Genomic DNA, 26360 nt, shown 5'->3' with positions numbered 1-26360 from the left:
GTTTGTTGCTTTACTCACTCTTTCTTATTCTCTTATATTTTCTTCTCATAGCGTGCCACAGGAAGGGTCTGGGAGGGCGAGTTACTATATAGTTATCCTTTTATTCTACTATATTCTACTGTTTTCGGTGTCTTTCTCTGCCGGTAAGTTGGCTGGCTGGGAATATTGACTTGCCACGAGCTCACCCAGACGGGAAGTAGCTACCTGGTCAATCATCCAGAGGTGGCCAGGCTTTGCCTGAATGATCCTTGTTGAGCTACCTAGCGGACTCAACGGGCTGAGAAGCGGAATACGATCCACTCCTATGCATCGTAACATCGGGGCATTAACTGTGATAGGTTCGACTTGTCCCTGCAAGTGAGTTTTATATAGCTCCAATGTCTATAAGTCCTAGATAGGTTCCTGAAAACGTACTGAGGTACTATTAGGCTTTTTTATCTTAGTTTAAATAGATATAAACCTACCTTATAGAAACGAGTCTGAGGGTTCTAGGAGATGAGCATCCCAACACGCTGACCAGCATAGGCAACCTGGCGTCGATGTACCGGAACCAAGGCCGGTAGAAGGAGGCCGAGTTGCTGTTTCTGCCAGTGATGGAGACGAGTTCGAGGTTGCTGGGAGAGGAGCATCCCGATACGCTGATCAGTATGGGCAATCTCGCCTTGATTTGGAAAGATATGGGCCGCATGGAGATGCTCTTTGCCTCTCACAGACTTGCTTGATTTCCAGCAAGAGGTATTAGGCGCAGGTCATCCGTACACCGTGTCCACGCTATCAACTCTAGAGGCAAGGCGAAAGGAGAACGGACCATCAGGAGTATAGTAGTATTAATTTGTGATAAATAACAGTCAAGTTATTCTATCTTTTCTGCTGCCTACTGTCCCGAAGTTATGGTTAAGCCAGTGACAAGACGAAGCGTAACCACTATCGCGAGGCGGATCGGCGTTTTGTATAGACACCGTACAAAGCGACGACCTAAGCGCTCGGCTTTTATTTGCAAGGCTTAACCTGCTGCATTTCTAGCAAGCAGGAGGACGTTCAAAGCGCCGGTCGACCATGGGGTGGGCATCAAGGGCTACATATTCAATATACTCTAGTTATAGGCTATTTGGTCGGCGTCCCCCCGTACAAGCGCCTTTATCTCAGTGTCTGAATTAAATCACCATTTACGGGGAGTACGATCGACAATGCCCTAGAGTCCACTAACTAAAGCGAAGCTTCCAAGCACAGTAAAGAAAAGTAAGGAGGTTGGACGATACAAATGGCTTATAGACAATCTTAAAGAGTTCGGCATACAGTTATATATAAGACAATTGAATATGCGCACCTTGCGGGTGGAAATAGGACTGCCGCGGCCGAGGGCGATCGTTGTCGTAAGCTCTGTTCTTCCAATGTATTATCCTCTCGGTCCTCTGGGCCGGATGCGGACGTGCCAAGGCTATCGTTGTCTCTAGATGTAGAGAAAATGCCGCCGAGTTCCTCGGAGTCGTCGCGCGACCCTTTCGGTCATAGCTCGTGTATAGCGGCTTCTCAGTATAACTCGGGACTTGCAGGCTAGGTGAAGTATATGAGATCTTAGGCTCCAAAGACCCAGTTGAGAGCCCCGACCCTCCATTCTACTAAGCCCCTAGGTGTGATCTTCTCAAACTGCCGGTCTGTCTATACTCCTCGGAGGGAGTGGATAGCTGTGTCGGCGTCTGTGAAGAATAGCTGTGGATGTTGGGAGTCGAGAAAACGGGCTTGTTGCAATGAGGATGGTCGGGTTGGTCGTACTGGCGAGTGGTGGCCGAGTGTTGACCGAGCGTCCACTTGAAGCCGTGGTAGGCAGTCCCCTTGTCGTGCCGTGTCTGCTATGCCCCAGAGGTGCACCAACTCCCAAGCCAACGCCTTTGTCCTAGGTTCCCTCGGCGAGACCGACACGAGGCCCACCCACACTCCTTCCCAGAAGCCCTGACCATATGTCTCGGGCAAATCTCACCAACGATTAGTGGGGAATGCATCGCCAACTGTATGATGCATATCGGCGAGGCGATTATCAGGCAGAACAGTTGCCAGTCTGCCTGAACAGCCCCTTGGGTAGGTATTCCGGGAAGTCCGTGAGTGGTGCGTTCTAGAGTGGCGCATCAGGTGGACGCGGTTCAGACCCCTACCTAACCGCTTGACTCCGGAACGAGCATCCCAGCAAGCTGCGGTCTGCCTTGTTCCTACTCCATAGCCATGCTAATGCAGGACTGCGCCGGTTCTAGGTTGGTTCCCACGCTTATCGCCAGTATATGACCCAGACCGGCGATCCGCCTTCGGGTGATCTCGGCGCCGCAAGTGATCGTGAATACCTGAGAGCAGTGCGTGTACTCATTGCCAAGTCTGCTCTTGGCTCGCGTGGCTCTATTGTATGGTCGAGGCTTTCCTTCCACCACGAGCATCGGGGTCGGCTGGGTCAGGCCGTATAGGCCACGGTCGTGTCCAGTTCGATGTTGGCCAGCTTGCTCAAGTTGACGAGCGCCGGGCTAGGGCCGGTACTCGCAGCACGAGCACAGCAGGTCGTTGAGTCCACATCGCTACATTCTCGCTGAAGACTCCTCTTAGACCGAAGAGACCGGCCTACGGTGTAGCCGTCGAATTTGGCCTGGTTGAGGACGGTGGCCCGTGGGGTCGGCATCCTTTGACACATATGAACACGAAAGCGGCCATTAGCCTAGACGTGTAGAGGAGGTCACAAACACGTTTGGTTGGCTAAGAGCGGGTTTGCAACGCGTTAGTGAAAGCGTGGTCACAACAAAGCGACATTAGATTCACACCACAGCAAAAGTCGGAAAACGGAATTGGAAAACGGAGATGTGACAACTAAGCGCGAAACACGTTCCCTACCATTTCAACCAGCAGAAAACGTTCCTTCACGTGACCTGAACTTTGCTGAGTCAGCAACACAACCGAAAATGAAAGTGAAATAACGTTACTGGTTCCAGATTCATGTTCACGGCCTCCCCACAATAGCGACATCTTCTTGTCTTCGTTGTTGTTCAAAGGGGGCGGTTTCTTGTCCTCAGAGCGACCAGTTTTGGACCCTTTTGAGCGGATAAGGAAGATTTATATGCAAAACACCACAAACCGAGCCTCTTATCTGCACTCGATGCACCTAAGCCAACATAGCCAGGCTTTCTTCAGTACGGATGTGACTTACAGTCATCTACCCTTTGCATACCTTAGGGTATGATGTCGGGTTGAGTCAGGCACGGCACTACACGGTGGGAATTCCCGTTATCATCAATGTTAGGGACGGAGCAATTGCCCTGCGTCGTATCGAGTAGCGATGGCCGACGCTCTCGCAGCTCTTGGTGTCGCAGCCAACATTCTGAGCTTTGTCGATTTCGCGACGAAGCTCGTCTCGAACGTTTGCGAGACGTATAGATCCGCCGACGGATTGGTACACGAGCATGCCAACCTGGAAGCGATCGCCCGAGATCTCACCATCCAATGTGACGAACTACGCAGAACCCAGTCATCCGACAATGACCTCTCTGCTTTGCTAAAAATGAGCAAGGATGTTGGAGTCGAGCTCCAGAAAGTCTTGAACCAACTGCGATCGCTCGCTAGTGGTCGCTCATTCAAGTTGCTTGCCAGTGTCAAGAGCGCCTTGGCAGCGATGAGAAAGAAGGACAAGATCGACGAACTCCAAAACCGGTTGTTCAGGATTAGGGATCAAGTTTTCTTTAGAATCCAGCTTACTCTGTTGTGAGTCCATCTACACCATCTGTAAGACTCCCACCCGATCATGTTTGCTGACTCCAGATCGATTGAATGATCAGGGAGCGACTGAAGGTCACCAGTGCAACGATTGAGGACCTCACTGCATCAACCAGAGATTGGTCGAAAGAAACCAACAAGAGACTGGAAACCATGTCTCGGGATCTGGCGGAGATACTGGGCACAGCCAGTGGTAGTGCTAGAGCTCTAGCCCCACTGGACACTCTCGTTGTACGACTACGAGATTTCATTTTCGAGTCTCAGAACCACGAGAGAATCAAGCATATTCTTCAAAGTCTGCATTTTCAGGAGATCCAGGAACGACACTCCGAGGTCAAGCGTGCCCATATGAAGACGTTTGAGTGGAGTCTGGCCGAGGACTCTGGAACCAATCTGGCTTCCTGGCTGCGTACCGGCAGCGGCATCTACTGGTATGTACCTTACTGATCGGAGCTTCTACTTTTCTTTGTGATTTTCCCGGTCTGACTCGTCGGCTAGGATCAATGGCAAGGCGGGCTGTGGCAAATCGACCTTGATGAAGTACCTTCTCGAACATGAGAAAGTACTAAGATCGTTGAAACGCTGGGCCAGACCCGAGAGGCTCTTGGTTCTCAACCACTTCTTCTGGGCTGCTGGCACGCCGCTACAAAAGTCGCAGACGGGACTTCTGCGTACTCTGCTCTTCCAGCTCCTAATTGAGTATCCAGAATTTATGCCGAAGCTGCTCACCAAGCGCTGGGAGCCCGGCACATTCAAGTACCTGGAGTCCTGGTCTCTCAACGAGCTTCTGGATGCCTTTGGGGCTCTAAGAAATTTGGAGAGCATGCCACTACGGATATGTCTCTTTATCGATGGCCTGGACGAGTATCAGGGCGAACACGAGGACCTGATCAAGTTGTTACAAGATTTGACCGCGGTCCCAGGGATCAAAGCCTGCGTATCAAGTAGGCCCTGGAAAGAGTTCCGAGACGCCTTCGGCCGCTTGCCCGGACAGCTTCAAGTGCACGAATTCACCACCGACGATATCAGACGGTACGCAGAGGATAATCTGCATCAGAATGCCCAGTTCATTCGCATGCGTCAAGATGACGTTCCTGGCGCCAAGTCGCTGACAGCGACCATCGCCTCCCGTGCCGATGGTGTTTTTCTCTGGGTATTTCTGGTTGTCCGATCCTTGCTCCGGGGCCTCAGCCAAGGCGACACCATTGTGACCCTGCAACAGCGGCTCGAAGAGCTACCACAAGAACTGGAGGGCTTTTTTCTGCGCATGATCCAATCTATAGAACCTGTGTATGCCAGGGAGATGAAACGTAACCTGAGCTGGCTCATAATGGCGGGAACACTCCCTCTTGTGGTGTTTAGCGACATGGATGCGCCGTATGTGGCTGCACTGTCCCACGGTGACCATTATGGGTATCACGACCACGCTGCCGGATATATCGTGACCTACTTCCGAGGCCGCGTGGAAAAGACGTGTAGGGACCTAGTGCAAGTTCGGGGATCCGACTTCTGTCCCTGGGAAAGTAAAGTCGGCTTTCTTCACAGGACCGTATCCGATTTTCTGCAGACGGACCAAATGAAAAGCTTGCTGGAAGAATCAGAGGCGAACCATACAGTCAGCCCCAGAACGGAATTGTCAATCGCATTAGTCGCAAATACCAAAAGGCTTAAGATGGCATTCGACACTCGTTGGAATGATGCCTCACAGACCTGGACCCTGACTGAGACGATACGCCCTCGCAACGAGAGGCAGGAACAGGTGCACAAGCGGGACTTGGCTCTATGCCTTCTAGAGTTGCAGAAGCATGGATACATGTCTGGCGACTACTCCATCGAAGCTCTCGACGATCTTGACTCTATCGTTGGTGGCGAAGCCCAACTTGTGCTTGACTTTATCACTGACCTTGTTGGCTCTTATACTCTGCTAGAGCTGGCACCGATGATTGGTATGGGCTGGTGGCCTTGGATCAAGTACGAGTCAAAAATGCGTCAACAGGGCCAATTGACAGAAGCGGAGAGTAAGAGATTGCGGACGGTTCTTTGGACCTCTCTACAACCACAATATTCTTTTGACATCGACGAGCATGATGCTCCTCACTCTCCCCGCTCAGGGATAATCGATTTGAGCCTTGCAAGGAAGTTTCTAGACAGATTCGGCTGTCATTCTGACGACCCGACGTACCAAGGGCAAGGCGGCTGCCCAATCTGGCATGAGTTCATCTCCAGCTTCGCCAAAGATGTGGTTGAACAATGTGATGTGGGGCCTTCATTGGGTGAGCTCGATTCGGATCTCCTCGCCATTGAACCCAGATATGAGATTTGCAAGTACTTTGCATCCACGCATGTGGGGATCGGTTTCGAGTTCTCAGGGGCGAACGATCGGGAGAAGCTACTAAAGTCGAAAGGAAATTGGGAAGCCATCCCAGATGAGTTGCGACAGTACACCAAATATTCCGGTTCGTTTCCTCTTCGTGTAGCCTGGATCGCGGCTGTTAGGGGATTGCCAGATCTCGCCCTCGTACTCAGAGCTGCGTTCGGTGAGGATAGAGCCCTCGGGCTGCTCCGCATCAGACGAGATGTTCAGGAGTCTCAGTTGAGACAGCAAGTGTCATCCGTGACGCTCGCAGGACGTCTTCGTGGCTTGTGGACCGCTTTGGTGACTGGAGCCTGGTAGTATAGGCCGATTCAAGGATTCATCAAACCGCCGTGGATGGCAGACGGCAAATCCGAGAAGTAATACAAGCTTCAAGAGACGGCTGTTTTTTGACCTGTTTGAGGTTGATTCATAGTCCATAGTTCCAGGATTACCCAGGTGGGTGTTTTGGATGAGGAGATCGCTATGTAGTACCTGTATCGATGCGACAGGCTGGGGTGCTTTACTCTATCTGCGATATCAATCAGTCAGGTGCTCTTCTTTAACTCAACTACCGATGATTAAGGATCATCTCAGACTCATCAAACGTTTTGTCGGGGGCTTGCACCTACGGCGCCTAGGTCTGAGGCGCATAGAACTCCCAACTGCCGACGTAGATATCAACCTGATAAGCCCCTTATAACCACTATAATTCCACCCCGCAATGCCCTCGGTATACCTCTTATTGTACTCGGCGACGTGCCATCTAATTCTCATCCCTAACAGCTGGCATCAGGCTATCACAATGTCAAACATATGGACCTCCCCGCAGTAATCTCCAACCGCCAGCCGAGTCGCTGCTGATGTGATAGAATTGCCTGTCCAAGCATACTTGCCCCTGAACTTACCCGTAGCTACATCGCTGACGTCGAACCCTTCCTCAGTCCGGCAAGCCAAGAAACGGCAATCTGGCGAGACACAGAGCGGCCACCCCTCGCTCTGCCGCACTACGTTCAGGTTGTAGTTCTGCACCCGCCCAGAGTTCAGACACCACAGCACCACCTTCCTTCCCCACACCGTTACTACCAGCTTCCCACCCAGCGACACCTTCAGTATACTCGGGGGCGATCTCGCCTCAATCTTAATCTTTTTCAGCGTCTTCCTTGACGCGATATTCGTTACCCTGACATACCCATCCTTCCCCGCGCTTACCAGCGCCTTCCCATCTCCCTCCCAATGTGGCAGGAAAGCCAGTTGCGTTACCTCCTCCGTATGGCCCATCAGCAGCCTCTCTACTGTAGCCTCTACCCCCTTGTGCCCGCGCTGCATCCTCACCACGAGAATCCGGCTCGGCTCATTCCCAATCCGACACGCCTACCAGCATCGTGCCATCGGGACTCCACGCCACGGGCGCCCGGATTTTGATGTCGTCTTGCTTGAGCAGCCGCTGGCTCTTCACAGCATCGCAAAAGTCCCACACCTCCAAGCCCGAATACTACCAGGGGTCAGCAAGCTTGCTTACCGGTACGGGCACGCAACGATGGCACCCGGCCCGGCCATGGGCATGAGGGCAAACCCACCCGCCTTACCCCCACCGCCGAGTTGTTTCGAGGCATCGCCGTACCCTTGTCGGCTGACCACAGGGCCAACGCAAGCTTCGCATCACCCTTTCCTACGGCCGCGAGAAGGTGCGAGCCGGACGGCGTGAAGCAGAGGTGCCTAATTTCGTTGGCGGAGTAGGGCGAGCGCATGGTGAAAGTGTCGACGAAGGGTGAGCGTGGTTTTGGTGTCAGGCGTGGCGGTTGGCTCTTCTTCTTCGGGAGGGTCGTCCCATCGCCGGTTGCTGGACTGTTCAGCCATGTTGTCCGCTGCCTGGTTCGTGATGTTGAGGCTGGCTGTCCTCCAGGTCGGTTGTCAACTTGAAGGGCGGCGGGGGATCGGTCATGGGTGGCTAATCGCTCATATTAAGTCGAAGTTGGCGGTGTTCGAGGAGGAAGATAAAGAGACTGGGATGGATCTGGCCCGATCTGCCGAGTCACGTTGGAGGCTGTGTTCGGGTTTGAGGGAGTGGATGGGTTCGATGGCGTGGAATTGGGATTGTGCAGATCGTCGGGGCTGAGATACATGGATGATGTGGTCCAACAGCAGCCGCATCTGCATCGATGGTTTCGAGGCAGACCAAAGCGCTTTATTCGGAGGCGCATGCCCACGGCTCGCCGACGTTGAACCCGTGCGGGTTGGAATTGATGTAGCCATGCGGGGTGGATTGAACCCAACGACTTAGTTGTATGTGTCTTTCGCCTCTGGAGGCCCGCACGCTCCTCCCTCCAGCGCCATGTTTAGCATAGTGATGAGATCATGAGCCTGCCAAGTGGTGGTGAAGCAAAGGCCGCACCCTAGCTGTACCCATTACCAAGCAGTGCAACGGCCAAGACCCCTTTAACTTGTGTTGCACGAGACACAACACCAACTCTGTTATCGCAGGCGCCAGGTGAGCTTAGACGGTCCCTGTATAGGAAGAGTAGAAGGTAAAAGAGGCTTACAAAGTTACAGTTAGAATGCCAAGGAGGACTGAGCCCCAGCCAAACTGCCAAAGAGTTTCTGGTGTCGGACGCGACGCGGCACAAGGCAGGCAATACCCGTGCCCCGCCCCACTTATCCCAGCATTGGGGGACCCATGCCCGGGCTAATCGGTGCTCTACAGCTCAACATGCAGGTCAGCTCAATGCGCAGTTTTCCCACATCTTTAGCTACAATTGACCAAAACCAACCACAACTGGCCGAATTGAATGGTTAACGCCCTCCGGAGATGGGTGGGCGTATCAGGAAGCAATACTATAGTATTTGATTAGCCTGTAGGGTGTAGGGCGTTACTATTGTACGGTTCTTTGTAGTAACTCTTGACGGCTATACTACCCATCTTACCACTTTGCCCACGAGTATTATTGTTACGAATAACCGCATGGGCGGCCTGGGAGGCTGCAGCCGCGTGGGGTATGGGGCGTGCCCCAGCCAATCATTCAAGAACAAGACAGATGCCAATCACAAGGGGAGCGTGCGGTCTTGGCATCGCTCCCGAGGAGCGACGGGACAAAAGGATGGGAGCGTGATGCGCTCCCAGCGCTCCACAAGGGGCAAGCTTAGGACAAAAGGAAACTCTTCAGTATATTAGCTAGCTAGTCACTCCCTCAGGGGGGGGGACCTCTAGGAGGTTCCCCAGTAAGCAATGCAAGCAGTTGTCTTTACTACTGTGTGTGACGAATCTCGGTCCCCTAACCACTGAGAGGGACTTCTCTGAGACTAAAGGTCTGACTTAACGATGGGGTGAGGTTCGGTAGAGCCAAAGGGTCTACAACAAGTGCACAAGCAAGTGTTCACACGGTAGTAAAGACAACTGCTTGCATTGCTTACTGGAGAACCTTCTGAAGGTCCTCCCTAAAGAGTGACTATATACTATGTTCGGTTCTGTTGATCGCCTGTGCTCGTGTCCCGAGCACTCTCGAGCACTTGCCTGCTATTCGTGCTATATCTTCGATGACCTCGAGCATTTTGCATGCTGCGAGGCGCTCGCCTGTCTTGGCGTCATAGCACTTCAGCCTTGCCTTGATTGGTCTGCCTGATGTTTCTAAATGATTGGCTCGGGGCTCCCTGCGCCCCGCATGTAGTCTTCCGCCATGCGGCCTGCTGTTGGTTAATTCGTGACACTGTGTGAACACTTGCTTGTGTCAATTGTTGTAGACCCTTTGGCTCTACCGAACCTCACCCCGTCTAAGTAAACCTTCAGTCTGAGGAGTCCCTTTCAGTGGTAGGGGACCGAGATTCGTCACAAGTGAAGACAGGTTGCAGCACGAACGGGTCTTGCCTGCGCATCAGCGAAACTTTACTCCCTAGTAATCAGGTAGTAAGTCGTGCAATCTCTAGGATACAGTATCATTAACACTGGAGCCAATTAAACTTTCCTTGAGTGGGACAGACGCGCTCTCCACACACGCTCGCTTCGTACGTCGCGTGTTCACGTCGCGTCGTCTGCAAATTCGCCAGATTTTCGCATCGAAAGCATCACTTCCAAGGCAAAACTTGCTGCAAACTCCCCATCGCACCGTGTTTCCAATTCGATCCTGCGAACGAGCCGCTGGGCATGGACGCCGCAGGCCAGGCCAGTGTTGGCGAACCGAACAATGGCGGCAAGACCTGGCCCAAGGACTACCAGGACATCTTGGCCGGCATCGAGTCTGCCCTCAAGGCCATCGAGGCACCGGGAACCTTTGCCAGTTTTGCCGGTCTTAATAATCCAAATCTACAAGATACCCTAGGGCTCCATGTCCACGGCGTCGGCGACATCCAGGTGCCTCTAAAGGAGGAACAAGCCCGTCAATTGATCGCCCAATCCCGCCAGGCACCCTTCGGCAAAGGTACCGAAACCGTTGTTGACACTTCGGTGCGGAACACCTGGGAGTTGGATGCCTCCCAATTCGATCTCCGCAATGCCAACTGGTCAAAAATCCTTGATGCATGCATCAGCCACTGTGCAACAAGCTAGGCGTCAACTCGCCTATCCGCGCCGAGCTCTACAAGATGCTCATCTACGAGACTGGCGCCATGTTCAAGGCACATACCGACACCGAGAAGATCCCCGGCATGTTCGGAACTCTGGTCATTTGCCTTCCATCCCCGCACGAAGGTGGCGATGCGGTCGTGAGACATCGCGGTCAAACGAAGACCTTCAAGACCTCAACCAGGCAACCATCCGTGTTATGCTGGTATTCAGATGTACATCATGAGCTCTTGCCCGTCACATCTGGCTATCGGTGGGTCTTAACCTACAACCTCGCCATTTCCCCTGACGAGGAGAGGCCGTGTGCCTCCATTTTTGATGAGGAAACACAAAAGTTGCGGGACCAGCTACAACGATGGCTTGACTTCCACAATTTACCGGAGAGGCCCAAGGGTGAGCCAGACGGTGAAACCCACCACATCTACCACCTGCTCGACTACGAATATACCGAAGCTAGTATCTCCCTCAAGGCACTCAAGTCCACAGACCTCGCTCGCGTACAGCGTCTGAGAGACTTGTCCAATGAGCTAGAGTTTGACATCTTTCTCGCCGTTCTTGAGAAAATGGAAACTGGCGAAGTTGAAAATGATTATGACGACTACCGCGGCTTCGGAAAGTGGTACAATGATGAAGACGAGGAGGATGAGGGCGAGGACGAGGAAGACTTCCACTACATTGATTGCCCTACCGAGCAAGAGGAATGTATCAAGAAGCTTGTGAGCTTGGACGGCCGCAAACTCCGCTCAAATATTAAGCTCCAAGATGGCGATCTGTATGACTGCCTCCACCTGATTCCAGAATGCACAGATCCATTCGAGTGTATAGACGGCGAAGAAGAGTACGAGGGTTATATGGGCAACTGGGTACCTATATTTCCGCCGCGTCCCCGTCATCCTTTAGATCGCTGACATGCTCCCAGGGTCCCACAGCAACTCACTGGTATCGCACAGCCGTAAGTCCGCCTCCCTCCACGGACCAAGGAGTGAACTAAGTGAAGACTCCCAGGCCGCTATACTCACCCTACGTAACGTCACCGACGCCTTTCTTACGCAGGGCCTTGGGAGAAAAGGCTCGCAGGAGTTGCTCACTCGCTACCTAGCCAAGTGTGTCGACGTCAAGACAAGCCCTTCCGCTCTTCAGTCATTTCACAGACTGGCGAAGACAGCCTGGGGGCCTGCCACGCCGGGCTGTTACGAGACGAGAAAGGTCAATCGTGCACTTGTTCACCTGACCATGGAAACGGCCATTACCTCCGCGAGTACACGCTGTTTAATAGCATCATGGGGTGGTTGGACGCCGAGAGCATTATCGAGGACATCTTAACTCTCGTTGGCGACTCGATTGACGCTGGGACGCTGGAGTTTGGGGAGATCAAGACGAGGTCAGTACCGCGAATGTCTGGCTGTGACAACTTGGATTGACCTCGCTGACAATCTTGCAGTTTGCTCGGCCATCTTCAAAGATGTCCATTGCACGACCGTGCGAGCCGCCTGCAAAAGATATTGCCACCGGGTAAAATGGAGAAATTCGAGCCAGACGTGTTTACATGGGCTGCTGAAGTCATTGATATGTGCCTCACCGACATTGAGAGAGCCGCAAGGCCAACACTCTCTCGGAACAAGATGGCCATGGCATCGTGAGCCTGATTATGGCGTACAAAGATTACGATTTCTTCAAGACACGGTAAGGCCACCCGCCCTGGTAGAATTCCCATCGGCTTTCTGCGTCTGAGTTTTCGCTAACGCCAACCTTGTTACAGCCTTCTCCCCGTCATCGAGGGCGCAACCACCATGACTCCCTTCGTCTTTGCTGTCGTTCAAGAACTGGACGCCCAGAACGGCAAAGGAGCACTTCCGCAGCCCGAAACCCTTGATCTGATCAGACGACTCACCAAATCTTCGATTTCCGCCATGGACATCGCCACCCTGTGCAGCATCGAGGGCTTTAAAGACCCTGTGTGGGATACCATAACCAATGGCCCAATTATACCTGCCGAGCAACGTGGCCGAGTCATTTCCCCTGAGCACCTGGCAATGATTTTCCTTATGGCGCTGAAACTTGGCTGGGATGACATCCTCCGCAGCCTGTCGCTGAAGATTGCCGCTCAGATCCCTGCTGTACCCCCTGAAGAGTTCAATTTCCTCTGGCTGCCCTTTCTTCACCTCATAACCTCCATATTCCTCGAACAGTCCGTTCCGCTCTCAACCCCGAGATACCAGCAACTTGCCCTAGCCATCGTCGAGTCCTACCTCGACCGCTATGTAGGCCCGGAGTCGCACCCCGGAGAAAATGATTGGGCTATGCCTGACATCAAGCGCTCCCTGTACTACGCTTGCCGGTGCAATGATTGTGAGCTGCTAATGGCCTTCCTCAAATCATCTACCTTGAGGACCAAAAAGTTCCAGTGCGGAAAGGATCGGAGGCGACACCTCCACGACATACTGGACAGCTACGGCAGCGCCGTTAGCCACGAGACGGATCGGTCGACGAACCCTAATACGCTGGTCGTTATCAAGCGCAGCAGCGGAGCTCAGGATGGTAGGCGGGCGTGGGAAGCCAGGAGAAACGTGGCCACGACGGAATTGGGCAAGCTCAAGCAGTCGGAGTTGATGGAGTTGCTAGGGGAGGAAGACTATAAGAAGATTGTGAAGAGACTGCCAGGCCTAGCTCTCAGCGACAGTGCTTTCCGTGCCTCTTCTGGCAATAGCGCCGCGGGTGTGAAACGGAAGGCCGAAGATGAGTTGACTGACCGTGACAGACTGGCAGATTTCTTGTCCGGAAGGGTAGAGTGGTGAAGGTAAGGATTTTGGATATGCATGTAATAGTATCATTGATAGCAAATAGGCTTGATGTTTGGACTAGTAGTTGGATGTAATGTGTCGACAACAAAAAAACCAACCTAGAGGCTCTGCTATTCGGCAGCTATCCAACGTCACCGTCGCCACGAAGCTAGCATCACGCAAATGCGAACGTACGCTATGGCCTACCTCTTTATAGCGTGTACCGGAACGAAGGGTGGCGGTGGCCCAGGAGGTGCACATTTTCCTCGGCGAGCCGATGGTCCCTCTCTCCCCGGTCCCTCTTGTTGTTCTCCCAGTGTAAGTAGGCAGTCTGGACAACGGTCAAAGCAAGCGCGATGACGAGCGCCCCGAGGCTGACAGAGTGGCCCAAAACATACTTTGGTCTAGAAACCGTCAGCAATGCCGAAACCAGAGTACCCTTGACGGAGTTGTTCCTACGCATCTCGCTGAAGATAGATGAAGGTGCCAATGAACGCCGAGCAGTTGGCAATAGAGATGACGACCCCTGAAGCAACCGCTCTCACGTAATGAGGCGCCAGGTTGTTGGAAACCCAGCCCTAGGATCCTTTTAGCATCTGCTTGGTTTCTCCTCAGACGGCCAACATACCATGAGCATGGGAGAGATCTGGAAGACCCCAATCGCAATGAGGAACGTCCCTCCATATCTGACCTGGTCCCGGTCAGAGGCCAAAAGCATGATATAACCACATATCCCCACAACGCATCCCACAGCAACGAAGCAGCCACGGTTCTTGAGCTTGTCCGAAAAGTGCGCAGCTAGTATGACGGCGAAAAAGCCCGCCATGTTTGGCGGAGCCGTGAAGAGCTGCGCAATGGTTGCTTGTGAGGTATAGCCCATCCCGGCTACAATCGACGGCAAGAAGAGGGAGAAGCTCTAGCACGGGCTATGTCAGCGGTTAACTGCCACAGCCAACACAATCAATCTGACGTACGTAGAGCGGAACCAGGACAAAAAACCAGATGGCCGCACAGAGGTACGTCTGGGGAGCTTCCACAGCCATCTTGACCCAGCGCCAATCGAGCTTCTCGTCATCAACAGTGACGGCCGTAGATCCGCTTGCGTCGTTCTGCATCCGCTGGAGTGCCCATTCCCTCTCCTCAGCGGTCAGGAACTTGGCCAGAGCCGGAGTGTCCGGCATGAAGATGAAGCAGAGAATGCCAAAGACCACCGTCGCCGCGCCCTCGACTGCACATCCCATCAAATGACGATCAGCATCTCGCCCTTCACCTGGCACCGTCACAAGTAGCAGAAGCAACTCACCAAAGAAAATCCACGGCCACCCCCTATAGCCACCCGCGCTCACCCTGCCCAACGCGCTCGCCAACAACCCACCAAACGCACCACTCAGCGGCGCAGCGCAGTAAAACAACCCACTGCGATACAGCATCTCATGCCGCCGATAGAACATGGCCAGGTAGATAATGACCCCTCCCAAAATTCCGCCCTCAAACAAGCCCAGCAGCAGCCGGCAGGCAATTAGGCTCGCAAAATTCCGCACCAGCCCTGTACAGGCACACACAATCCCCCATAATGTGATGAGGGAGGGTAGGTAAATTCCGGCACGCACCCGTTTGAGTAGCAGGTTGCTCGGCACGTCGACCAGGATGTAGGGCACGTAAAAGACCAGCAGGGCTATGTTGAAGGAGGTGCCCCGGCTGATGCCGAGGTCTTCGGGCAGGCCGGCGAGGGCGGCGTTGCCTATGTTGGAGCGGTCGATGAAGGAGAAGAGCCTGTTTTTGTGTTGTATGGTATAATCATTGTGAGTCTGCATGTACTAGTATGTGCGTGCGTCTGTTCTACCTAGGGCTGGGTCCACTGGAATAGGGGGTTTGTGACTAGAAGGGGGGATTGTTTACTAACCAGATGCCGAATATCCAGGGGAGGATGTGCAGGTCGAATTTGCGGTTCAGGCGTCTGTCCAGGTCGGCGTTGGCAGTAGATACCAAGGCCGTGGCGGCGGTGCCTTTCTCCGAGTCGACGGGGCTTTCGAAGGTGGAAGTAGTTGGTTTTTCCGGATCGTCCATGGCTGCTGCAGATGGATTGGGTAGATTTAGTTATTAGGCTGAGTGTGAGAGGTTATTATGGCCAAGGGGCGAAAGGAGGACAAAGAAATGTATAAGTGCTCCTCGATCAAGCATTAAGATTGAAGGATCTGATGCGTCCCTACAGACCACCAGTTCATCGTCTACTGTGGACTTGCGGTCGCGGGAGACAAACCTGATGCCGATGAGGGGTAGGGAACTCCCGTTTGTGTCCCGTGCTCGACAAGTACGGCAAGCTACTAGTACTTACTTGGTAGGTTGAAGTTACATAGCTTTGGCTTGGTCAGCGTAGCATCAAACCAAGTTGAGGCGGTGGTGAAGGTCAAGTGACTGATAATTGTTCCCAAGAATGGCGGTAAGGCCTTAGAGTTGGACGAATAGGCATGGCTAACTGGCTATACTGCATGCAGACAACAGCGCTATGCCTAATACTGTGTCCATATCACGACAGTTGCTTCGTTTTGTCTTAGTATAGCCTTGGCTCCAAAGTCAGGAATGAGGGAACTCTGATTCATGGTCTAACGTGCATTATAAGCGAGTCGCGCATATAAGCGAGTCGCGCACTCTCTACCACAACGCGTTTCCTCGACACTTAGCCTCATTTTCTCCCACCACCCAAAATGCCAGCTCCTTTAAAGGAAGCGAGGGTTATCTTAGCCCTTAAAGCTCTCCAAAACGATAAAAAGTTAAGCATTAGAGCTATAGCTAAGCTCTACAATATACCAGAATCCACCCTACGCGACCGACGCGCTAGCCGGCCTGCACGACGCGATCTTCCAGCTAACTCGCGCCGACTTACCGATTTGGAAGAGAAGGCTCTTGTTCAGTATATAATTGAGCTTTCTAAGCGAGCTTTTCTGCCAAGACTGCGTGGTGTAGAAGATATAGCCAACCAACTGCTACACGTACGCAACGCGTCCCCTATTGGCAAGCTTTGGGCATACAACTTTGTCAAACGCTAGCTAGAGCTCCGGACATGTTATACGCGTAGATACGACTACCAGAGGGCCAAGTGTAAGGATCCAAAGGTCATTGGCGAGTGGTTTGCCCTTGTACGGAACGTCAAGGCCAAGTACGGTATTGTAGATGACGATATCTACAACTTTGACGAGACTGGATTTATAATGGGCATTATCTTCGCGGGCATGGTGGTGACAACCTCGGATGGCCTTAGCAAGGTAAAGCTAGCTTAGCCTGGTAACCGCGAATGGGCAACGGTGATCTAGGGAGTCAATGCCCTCCGCTGGGCTATCCCTCCATTCATCATCTTAGTGGCGCAGTACCACCTCGCCAACTAGTATACCAAGTGCAACCTCCCAGCCGACTGGCGCATCGCAACCACCGACAATAGCTAGACTACTAATGCGGTAGGCCTGGATTGGATCAAGCACTTCGACTACTATACAGCGCCCCGGGTAAAGGGCAAGTACCAACTGTTGATCCTCGATAGCCACGAGAGCCACCACTCGACTGAATTCGAGCTCCATTGCTAGCAGAACAACATCATTACACTCTGTATACCTCCACACTCCTCCCATCTCCTTCAGCCACTCGATGTCGGCTGCTTCGGGCCATTGAAGTAGGTGTACGGCCGCCAGGTTGAGGACTTGATGCGGATGTATATCAACCACGTAAGCAAGCTCGAGTTCCTTTGCGGTTTCCATAAGGCCTTCTTTACCTCGATAACGGAGAAGAATGTCCAAGGTAGCTTTGCAAGTGCTAGCCTTGTACCGTACAATCCAGAGAGGGTACTTTCTAAGCTGGATGTAAAGCTTCGTACACCAACGCCCTTGAACTCGCGGGCTGGCACACCACAACCTTGGGTCTTCCAGACACTATACAACCCTCGAGAAGCGACCTCGCAGTCAACGCTCATCAAAACTCGCATTATCAGCCATCAAAACAGCTCCCCAACTTCGATGTTGGCTGCTGTAGACCAGCTTACCAAGGGTACAATGGCTGTAATGCACCAGGTAGCCCTCCTTCAGGCAGAGGTCTCTTCGCTCCGTAAGGCAAACGAGGCACTAAGCAAGCGCCGAAAAGCCAAGAAAACACATATACAGCTCGGAGGATCACTTGCAGTGCAAGATGCAAAGGATATGCTAGACCAGAAGGCCGTGGTTGGGGAGGTAGTACAAGAGACGCAGCCGGATGATGGTGGTGCAGGGAGGGTCCGTGCAAAGGTTCGGTGTTGTGGTGTGTGCGGCAAACCTGGCCATAATGCCCACACTTGCCAGGAGGTTGCAGGAGGGTCTGATTCAGCTGTTTCTGATACAATTGTAGTTGGTTGATAGTTTTGTTGTCTTGTAATCGAGGATAATGTTTGTAGGGTAGTGGAGAGTGCGCGACTCGCTTATATGCGCGACTCGCTTATAATGCACGTTACATGCCTGTATACTTACTACCCGAAGGATCTCACAGTTTCTACTGCTAGTACTAAGTACCTAGCAGAGGAAGGGGGGTCTCTGTCCGCATGTTCTGTCTCATGACATTGTAGTCCGGCACTAGCAAATTGAGCTTTCATAACAACATTATGGTACCTAGCCGGTATCATAATGTTTCCTAGCCAGTGTCCTAATGTTTATATAATGGCAATACTTGTTAGTGCCGGACTATAATGTCATGAGACAGAACATGCGGACAGAGACCCCCCCTTCCTCTGCTAGGTACCTTAGGTACCTTATGCTGAACCTAATAGTACGTGGAACTTCACACCTGTCTGTTCAATTCTCGTCCCAGCTGGGTTGACATTCTGAAGTCTTGGTGTAAAAGGGGATCAGAACGAAAAACATCCATGACGATGTGGCTACCCAAGCAGAGGTGAACTATCTAGATGCGTGAGTCTAATATGACAATATGCAGCTCTCATCCTCCTCTGATATCCTCCGTCAGACAAATCAAGCTACCTAACTTAAGTATCCATGCCGTTCCCTTTCCTTCTTGCAGCCTGAAAGCCCTACCCTATCAACGCAGTGGCTCCGGATTATCCAACCAGGCGCGTATCTTCTCCAGCCCGAAGATATCGTGGCTCGCCTCCGACATCTCGTAGTTGTCAATGTCCTCAACCCAACCCTCCGTGCCGCGGCTGCAGCCCATCTGCTTGCCGATTTCGCGACACGACCCAAAATCAACCAGCACCGGCATGCCGGCGTCATTAACCATGATGTTGGCCGGGTTGATGTCGTTGTGGGCGAGGCCCAGCGAGTGCAGATGCCGCACCGCGTCCTCCAGGGCGTCCATGAAGGGTCCCTTGTCGACCGAGCCTCCGGCCTTGTAATGCTCGTTGAGGTTGTTCTCGTACCGGTCGAGAACAAGCCCCGTGATGTAGCCTCGGCGCACGCGGCATCCGTGGTAGCGGACAATGTTGGGATGGGGGTGCTTGGCGATGATATCCAGAGCGCGCAGCTCGTCGAGAAACATGGTGGCCATGACGTCGAGGCAGTCATCTTGTTTGTAATCGCTGTAATACTTAACTTGCGGGCGTTTGATGAAGATACTGTCGTTCTCGGATAATTCCTCTGGTGCCAACATGAACTCGGCTCCGGGTGGCCATTTTGGAAAGATTTCCTCGTCAGGCATGGGTTTTAAAGCGGCAAGTTTCTGCTCGATTGTTGTCTTCAGCTTCGGCTCCTTCATCTCGCCGTAGTATATGACATCGTCCTTGTCTATGTACGCGAAGAATGTGTAGAGAAATTGGTGAGTTCCGGGTTCAAAGGCTTCGGCGAGGAAAACCCGCGTCAGCTCGGTTCCATCGGTGGTTTTCACCGTGATTCTTGGCATTGCAATGGTTAAAACTTAACAGGTCGTGTATTATCGATTAGGCCGAAGTATGAAAAAAGTTCGAGTGTGGCATTTGAAGATATACGGCGCTGGTGAAATACACGATTTCCTCAACGGTTGTCGGTTTTGACCCTCTGCTACGCCCCTCTTCAGCGCGAAGTATCTGGGGCAGTTGGTTCAGTAAGAGGTGCACCGCCTCAATCGCAACAGAGGTTGATTGGGCAGCTGGATCACACGGCGGTTGTGAACTTGTGACTACGCGTAGTTAGCCTCGTAGCCTAGGCAAGGTAACGACCGTTTCGCTTGCCGCGTTGATAATTTGTTAGCAGCTACCTGCCTATCACTGGGTCGCGTTGTTCTGTCCTGGCGTTTGCAGCCTACAGTAGTTGAGCGCCTAACCTTAGCCCGTGCAGGGTGCACAGTGCGGAAAGATGCTCGCAGCTGGTGTGTAAGTCCACTGCCCAAATGAGGTGCAGAAATTGAAGCCGTGACCGTTCAACGGCCAACGCAATAAGGGAGTCAGGGGGCTTTTCACGCTAGAACCGTTGAACTTCGGCCCTGTTAGACTTGGCCATGGTCCGAGTCTTGGAGGGGAGTCGGTTAGAAGTAAGTGGGTGGGTAACAATACCTACCTAGGTATGAATGATAAGCCTTGCGGTTGATTGACTTGATTCATTCAACATGTGATGGTCAAAAAGACTCAGGGGAGGCCGTCCAATACAGCCTTGGACATCAACACTGGCCAACTGACATTTGGGGACATGCTGGTCAAGGTCCAACGACTGGAAAATGTTGTATGAAGTGTTCACGGGGGTAGGCGGTTGCTCATACCATCCCGTCACCAAAACATTGGGCTTAGATAGGCGCTAAGGTCAAAAACATGGCCAACACTCTCCTACTTGTCCACAATCTAGCCTCTAGGGCCTAGCAGAATGAAGTCTACCTCGCCGCAGCGGACCATTCACTGCCTCATGCGTTGTCGACTCCGATCTTGAATGGCCTCGAGAATTCGTAAGCATAGCGGTGTCCGCACGACAATCTCATCTATAAAATCAGACCTGATGTCCGCTCGACGACATTCCTAGCTTCACTCATCTGCTACACCAAGTCAAGAACTTCCCACTTCCCGAGCAATTGCCTTACCACTCTAACGCCTGGGCATCGGGTTTGGCATCTTGCACTTCGCCGAGCCAACCTACCTCCAGCTACCACTCCTCTGTTTCCCGATCTTCATACTTACCGATCCACCCGCCGATTTGGTCTAAGTGACGGGGCTTCCCTTCCGCCAAAACCTACCTAAGTATCCCGTGAAGCGTTACCTAAAGCCATACCAACAATGTACGTCTTAGCTTTGCCATAATGCATGCGGGAGAGCACAGCATTAACCCCTCTTCACGATCTGACACGCTGACTGACTTTTGCATGATACATGTAGGTGCGACTACTTCGACAGCGTGAAGACCCAATACCTGCCAAATGGAAGGAAAAGAACGACCGTTGTTTCAAAAAAGACCGACTGTGGCAGGGTCGACTGTCCCCATTCCGAAAACTACATACCCCCTGCGCCGCCTGCGCGATAAGGGTGCCAACTTGGACCGTTCCAGTCAGGGGCCACCATCTCTTCAGCCAATCTCATGTGAAGCCCATTGACTGATGGCCATGGTTGGATTCCCCCTCTGAGCGGGGTGTGAGGTACGAGGAACGATGACTTGGGATGGCCGGCGGAGGACGGGAACGGGAATCTAACACGCTCGCTGATACACACCTGTCGGGGAGAGGGGGGGGGCAGGTACTACCGCACGGGACACTCGTTCTACTTGCACACTCGTTTTGATGGGGTTTCCTTTGTCGTCGGGATCTTTGCGATGGTTCCAGTGCACACATGGTGCTTTGATCGTGCTATTAGAGCGATATAGGGCAACTTAGATAACTAGCTTAGATAGAAATCACCGTTCTCCCCCCATTATCTTTCACATAATACACGGTCAGGCAGTATACCTAAGGTACCAAACAGGTGATGGCATAAATCCACCAAGGATAATTCTAAAGCCTTTCCTTGCAGATAGTGCCGACATCAAGCCACGATATATGCTCAAGTGGTGCACTCGATCCTGGTACTGGCGCAGTTGTACGACGATCTCTTCACCCTAGCGAGCGAATCGGCGGCCCGGGGCTCATCCCTTACTCCCTCTCACATGCAGACATGGAGGATATCACCTTTTAGCGGGGCCAGTTATGTCTATGTCTGTAAGTCTGAGAACGAAGCAGCTGTAACAGTAACTAACCTACAACCGTTCTTCGATTGGAGCGCATAGAATGGAGGATTCGCTGACTAAACTCGCCACCCCGGTTGGCAGGTAAACGGAACCGGTATGCACGGGCAGATTACCGGCCCATTAGCCGCCTTGCGGAGTGCGACGGCCGATCGTCTGCTTCGGTACCTAGTATCGGTACAGTTACACGGCCGCCAGCCATTTCTTCCTCCCTCTCGGCCCTCGGGGGACCCCAAGTACAACTGAACAATTCCACATTAGGCGCACCAATGTGTTTGAGGCGATCAATACACTGGTTTGGCTCATAAGCAGTAGTGAACGCACGCAGCTTGTGTTGATCTGAGATCATCATGATCCTCCCGCTTCTGTTGTTTAGCTCCTTGCTGAACAATAAGGTACCCTTAAACACCATGGAGTCTTGGAAAGCCGCTCTCGTGTTCGGGCTAGCTCTTTTGGACGTAGTGTCCGCGTTGAACGATGGCGTCGGGCTGACGCCGCATATGGGATGGAGCAGCTGGGTAAGACAGGAAACTAGCACTACATCGTCGAACCGCTACTAGTACAACCGCTGACTTCAGGCCTCAGAATGTTGCACAATGCAATGCTGCATCTGCCAGATACGCACTCGACACAGCAGACAAGTTCATCGCGCTCGGCCTCAAGGATCTCGGATACGAGTGTGAGTGAGCTCTCACCCTCTCTCCACCGGCTGTCCTGACATCATAATGAACAAGACATCAACATCGATGACTGTTGGTCTACCATGAACCGTGATAGCAGTGGAAAGCTCGTGGCCGACCCGCAGAAGTGGCCCAACGGAATCAAGGCTGTTGCCGACCAAATCCACGCCAAGGGGCTGAAGTTCGGCCTCTACGGGTGTGCCGGCGTCAAGACTTGTGCTGGATACCCTGGCAGTGAGGGCCGTGAGAAGTCTGACGTTGCTCAGCTTGTCGAATGGGGCGTTGATTTTTGGTATGTCTTCAAGTTCCTCCCAAACTGAATGCATTGGAACATAAACCCCCCCGGGTCTTTTCTTATTGACCCCTTTGCAGGAAATATGACAACTGCTACACCCCGTGCCAGCAGAATCCGCGCCCCCAGACTTGCCAGAACCCCATCGGCAACACCAAGCAATACTACGCCCCCATGCGCGATGCCCTCCTTGCCGCCTCCAACCAGCGCAAGATCCACTTCAACCTCTGCAACTGGGGTCGCGACAGCGTCTGGACCTGGGGCGCCACCTACGGACACTCCTGGCGGTATGATGTCACTTGTTTCCCCTCCTTCTCTATCCCTCAACGCTAACACACAACAACAGCATGTCCGTAGATAACTGGGGAGACTGGGCCTCCATCGAGCGCATTGGCTCCGCGGCCGCCGACATCTACCAGTACTCGGGCCCCGGCGGCTTCAACGACCTCGACATGCTCTACCTCGGCTCCTCCAAGATCAATGCCAACCAGGAGAAGCTTCACTTTGCCTTGTGGGCCATCGCCAAGTCCCCTCTTGTTCTCGGCCTCGATCTCAACACGATTTCCAACCACACCCTCACCATCATCCGCAACAAGGGGCTTATCGACATCAACCAAGACCCCCTGGGTAAAGCTGCCACGACGTTCCGTCCTCCTGGAGCTCCGGCACCGGTCAAAGGGAAGATCTACCCCTACTGGGCAGGACCCTTGTCCGATGGAGTGGTGATTGGCCTTGCCGCGGGGACCCAGGCAGGGAAATATGCAGTCGAGTTCAAGGATGTGCCGGGGCTGAAGGGGCAGACAGTGTACGAGTGGAAGGAGATGTACACCGGGCAGAGCGGGAGGGGCACGGGTGTTAGTTTTGACATTGCGTTGCATGATATGAGGGTCGTGAAGGTTTTGGTTTCAGCGGCTTAAATTAGTGAGCTCGCCACGGCAGAACTGAGCGGGATGCATCTGTAACCTAAGCCCCGTCGTTTTTGTACAACATGAACGCAAGCGCGGAAAAAGCTGACAATGAAACCTTTTCCTACATGTACGACCCAACCCAACCCAACTGGCTGGGATCACTTGAATTTTGGCAGGTTCACCACCTCGCCCGTTTTCAACAGGTACGGAGTAGCATACCCCAGGGAAGCCAAGGACCGGGACATATCACACCACTCATTCTCGTCCTTGATGGCATTCAGCCAGTCCGGATCCGACATGACATCTTTGATGGTTTGCGCGCTAGGGATCGTAAATTCCAGGAAGCAATCGAAGTCGGCAACGTCCCAGGTGGGACGGACCTTGGTCAGTTCCTGCTTCAGCGCCCCGTTGAGGTCTTCCGGTGTCACGAACTAAGTGAGGGCTGGGTGTAAGCATCGCTGTCACGGTGCTTGTTTTGAAACGTGTACTAGTAGCAGTAGCAGGCGCTTACAAGGGTATACTCGAGCACACCGTGCCTTTTGAAGATTGGCATGGCCAGTGGAAGGTGCTCTTCGACAAACCACTTGAGGAATTCCTCGTGGGTTCGGTCCTTGCGGCGATAGTGGGTGACGGTGTATTTGAGAGGGCCGGCCATCTTGATGTTTTGTGCTGAAATCGGGAGTGGAACTCGGGGATGTTCAGGATGAAGTTTTGTTCTATGAGTGACAAGCGGAGGAGCCAAAATCGAAGGTTCAAACTTCAAGCAATTTGGGCCAAGTCGTCTGAAGTACTAAGTAGCAACTCTCGACAGGCCGTCACTTCCCCGACTCCGTGCAGCATGCCATGTGAACCTTCACATATGCCTGTTGGTTTCATATGGGTATGCAATGTGGGCGCTGAAGAACCAACAGGTACTAGAACGCCTCATGCAGCTTCGAATTACCAGCCCGATTAGGATATACATAGTGCTGTCTTGCATGTCGTTTGGTCAAAAGCTGTACGTAGACATCCAACAAACCGGTGATAAAGTGCCTCCAGATTCCAAGGGGGGTTGTATTTGTTAACTTGCTTGAAGCACGGTGGTAGCCTCAATGGCCACGCCGTTCGCCTACCTCGGTCCTTGGTTAGGGACAAACTAATTGTAGGTATTGTAGGTACCACGTTGTACCTATTGCTTACCCTAGGGGGATTGCAGTGATCTTGGGGGCCAAGTTTGGGCCAAGTTCGGCCAACGGCAACATCAGCCAGGGGTGTGGAGCGCTGGAACTTACTCACCCACTATAATACCGAAGCGGTAACTCCTTCCTGACAGATGACAAGCCGAGTTGATGTTTGCAAATGTGATATAGTTACGGCCGTTCCTCTCTAACTATGCCGAGTTCCAAGGGCGCCCCGCCTGATTGTTCAGGCCTCGAGAGTCCTAGTCACAGCCACGACACATGTAACCCAGGCAGCAAGGTCAACCGTCAGCGAGCGGATCTTGTTGATGACGAGCCACTCGTCGAGGGCAGCATTGGCGTCAATCCCCGCCCCATTAGTCCCTTCAGCAGTCTCAGGCTTGCCGGCATCGGCATCCCAGATGGCCTTGATAGACGGTGCGATGACGGGCACAAAAAGCAGGTGGCCGGACGAGAGCGCGGCACCCGCTACGTACCACCAAAATGACTGCCTGGCGTGCAGGGCTGGACGGCGCACGTACAGGTTGGCAACCGAGGACCAGGTAGTGACGGCCAGACAGCCCACGACAAAGCCAACGCCGCGGCGGAAAAAGGTCCTAAAGTATGGCGGCAAGAGCGCCCGGCTGCGCGCGCGGTGATTCTCAGGGCGATTGAGCAAGCCGAGGAAGAAATCCTGGTCCCAGGCGTAGAGCAGAGTGCAGGTCGACGAGACGAGCGGCGCGGCCCGTAGGGCGACGACGGGGTCAAAGATGTGGAAGGTGGGCATTGTAGTGTGGTTTTAGAAAATACCGCGTCGTTCCAAGGATCTGAAGCCGGGTAAGCAAGAGTTCGTTGGTCAGCCTGGGGCTTGTGTCTTACCGAGTGATGAGACAGTTATGTTCAATGTCCTTGGTATCCTACCCAGGGATCTGTTTCACATGAGTAATGAGGAGGGAGAGGAGAAGGACAGAGAAGACAGAGAACTTACCCGTCATAACCACCTATGCCCGTTGGCTCATGCACTGGCTTCGTGAGGCCAAATATTGCGGCAAAGCCCAATCAATTAGTGACGAGCAAACGGGTAGAAGGAGTGGCCTGTTGGCTCGGGAAGAGCCGGAGATAGAACGGAGGATTGTCAGCCCATTCCCACGTGATATACATGAGTCTCCATCGCCTCAACGGGGGGTGAGGCGTGACTGCGACGGTTGTACTGTAAGTACTATATAATTCATGGTTGAGTTAATCGCGCAACTGGTGAGCAAGGCAGTATGACTCGGGGTGAGTTGGCGCTGGGATCCTGACCCGTGTTGTTGAGAAATAGTAGGTATGGTTCTTGAGAGAGGAAGGAGCTGCTGCAAATGCAATGATTGTCCGGGTTGTTGAAGTTGGAATGCCAAGTTTCAGGGTTAGGGCTCAGGGCTTCAAGCGCAAGCCACTCTCCAAGCACAAAATCAGCCACAATTCAATTCCCACTCCGTACCGCACCTTCTTGACCATCGGCAAGTGCGGGTGAGAACCTCTTCAATTTATCGCTTGGCTTCCGCTTACACACCAACAAGGAGAATGTAGCATTAGTTATGTAACGCGAGGTATGTATACGGCAATGACGGCACCGCCACATCCGATGGTTGCCTGGCGCACTGCAGGGTCGCATCGCCCGCCGTGGATGAGGTGTTTCCCGCCAGTCATCGAAGTCGAAAATTTGGGGCGGTGCACCTGATCAGTTGGCAGTGAGAGTGGCAGGGTTAAGGGA

The 26360-nt window shown here is 52.9% G+C and overlaps 9 protein-coding genes across 9 annotated transcripts in view; 4 read left to right on the top strand and 5 right to left on the bottom strand.

Annotated features, from left to right (window-relative positions):
• N656DRAFT_760544 (uncharacterized protein) overlaps window positions 1–563 on the top strand; it is a gene marked incomplete at its 3' end in the record, with an annotated part of 2843 nt that extends 2280 nt beyond the window's left edge. Inside the window, exon 2 of the mRNA XM_064813218.1 lies at window positions 479–563. Coding sequence (XP_064666578.1) covers window positions 479–563 — 85 coding nt within the window. The remainder of the gene's footprint in view (window positions 1–478) is intronic.
• A 2747-nt stretch (window positions 564–3310) lies between these two features.
• N656DRAFT_801426 (uncharacterized protein) lies at window positions 3311–6418 on the top strand (the record flags this gene model as incomplete). The annotated part of the gene is made up of 3 exons (XM_064818126.1): window positions 3311–3732; window positions 3807–4175; window positions 4243–6418. The coding sequence occupies 3 exons, from the start codon at window positions 3311–3313 to the stop codon at window positions 6416–6418; spliced, it is 2967 nt and encodes a 988-aa protein (XP_064666577.1).
• A 471-nt stretch (window positions 6419–6889) lies between these two features.
• N656DRAFT_771457 (uncharacterized protein) lies at window positions 6890–7848 on the bottom strand (the record flags this gene model as incomplete). Its single annotated transcript, XM_064813861.1, has 4 exons — window positions 6890–6954; window positions 7006–7420; window positions 7476–7592; window positions 7687–7848. The coding sequence occupies 4 exons, from the start codon at window positions 7846–7848 to the stop codon at window positions 6890–6892; spliced, it is 759 nt and encodes a 252-aa protein (XP_064666576.1).
• Window positions 7849–10235: 2387 nt separating this feature from the next.
• N656DRAFT_801424 (uncharacterized protein) lies at window positions 10236–13447 on the top strand (the record flags this gene model as incomplete). The annotated part of the gene is made up of 7 exons (XM_064818125.1): window positions 10236–10535; window positions 10619–11515; window positions 11572–11604; window positions 11658–11755; window positions 11818–12033; window positions 12094–12288; window positions 12412–13447. The coding sequence occupies 7 exons, from the start codon at window positions 10236–10238 to the stop codon at window positions 13445–13447; spliced, it is 2775 nt and encodes a 924-aa protein (XP_064666575.1).
• Window positions 13448–13463: 16 nt separating this feature from the next.
• N656DRAFT_783669 (MFS transporter-like protein) lies at window positions 13464–15722 on the bottom strand. The gene is made up of 6 exons (XM_064816002.1): window positions 15336–15722; window positions 14736–15205; window positions 14407–14660; window positions 14061–14348; window positions 13892–14010; window positions 13464–13836 (listed from the first exon to the last, which is right to left on the bottom strand). Exons 1-6 carry the CDS (start codon window positions 15497–15499, stop codon window positions 13644–13646), a joined length of 1488 nt encoding a protein of 495 aa, XP_064666574.1. The 5' UTR covers window positions 15500–15722; the 3' UTR covers window positions 13464–13643.
• A 2472-nt stretch (window positions 15723–18194) lies between these two features.
• Window positions 18195–19445, bottom strand: N656DRAFT_783667 (kinase-like protein). The gene has a single exon (XM_064816001.1). The coding sequence runs from the start codon at window positions 19295–19297 to the stop codon at window positions 18482–18484; it is 816 nt and encodes a 271-aa protein (XP_064666573.1). The 5' UTR covers window positions 19298–19445; the 3' UTR covers window positions 18195–18481.
• A 2535-nt stretch (window positions 19446–21980) lies between these two features.
• N656DRAFT_771453 (glycoside hydrolase family 27 protein) lies at window positions 21981–23459 on the top strand (the record flags this gene model as incomplete). Its single annotated transcript, XM_064813860.1, has 5 exons — window positions 21981–22088; window positions 22156–22249; window positions 22305–22542; window positions 22623–22829; window positions 22889–23459. The coding sequence occupies 5 exons, from the start codon at window positions 21981–21983 to the stop codon at window positions 23457–23459; spliced, it is 1218 nt and encodes a 405-aa protein (XP_064666572.1).
• A 149-nt stretch (window positions 23460–23608) lies between these two features.
• Window positions 23609–24105, bottom strand: N656DRAFT_801420 (uncharacterized protein; the record flags this gene model as incomplete). The annotated part of the gene is made up of 2 exons (XM_064818124.1): window positions 23609–23881; window positions 23962–24105. The coding sequence occupies 2 exons, from the start codon at window positions 24103–24105 to the stop codon at window positions 23609–23611; spliced, it is 417 nt and encodes a 138-aa protein (XP_064666571.1).
• Window positions 24106–24726: 621 nt separating this feature from the next.
• On the bottom strand, window positions 24727–25676 carry N656DRAFT_783665 (uncharacterized protein). The gene is made up of 2 exons (XM_064816000.1): window positions 25487–25676; window positions 24727–25434 (listed from the first exon to the last, which is right to left on the bottom strand). Exon 2 carries the CDS (start codon window positions 25392–25394, stop codon window positions 24855–24857), a length of 540 nt encoding a protein of 179 aa, XP_064666570.1. The 5' UTR covers window positions 25395–25434; window positions 25487–25676; the 3' UTR covers window positions 24727–24854.
• Window positions 25677–26360: the final 684 nt, after the last annotated feature.

Source organism: Canariomyces notabilis (assembly GCF_033297395.1).
Source record: "Canariomyces notabilis strain CBS 508.74 unplaced genomic scaffold N656scaffold_28, whole genome shotgun sequence".
Taxonomy (NCBI): Eukaryota; Fungi; Ascomycota; class Sordariomycetes; order Sordariales; family Chaetomiaceae; genus Canariomyces; species Canariomyces notabilis.
The sequence above is the reverse complement of the archived record's forward strand: the minus strand, read 5'-3'. Positions and strand labels throughout refer to the sequence as shown.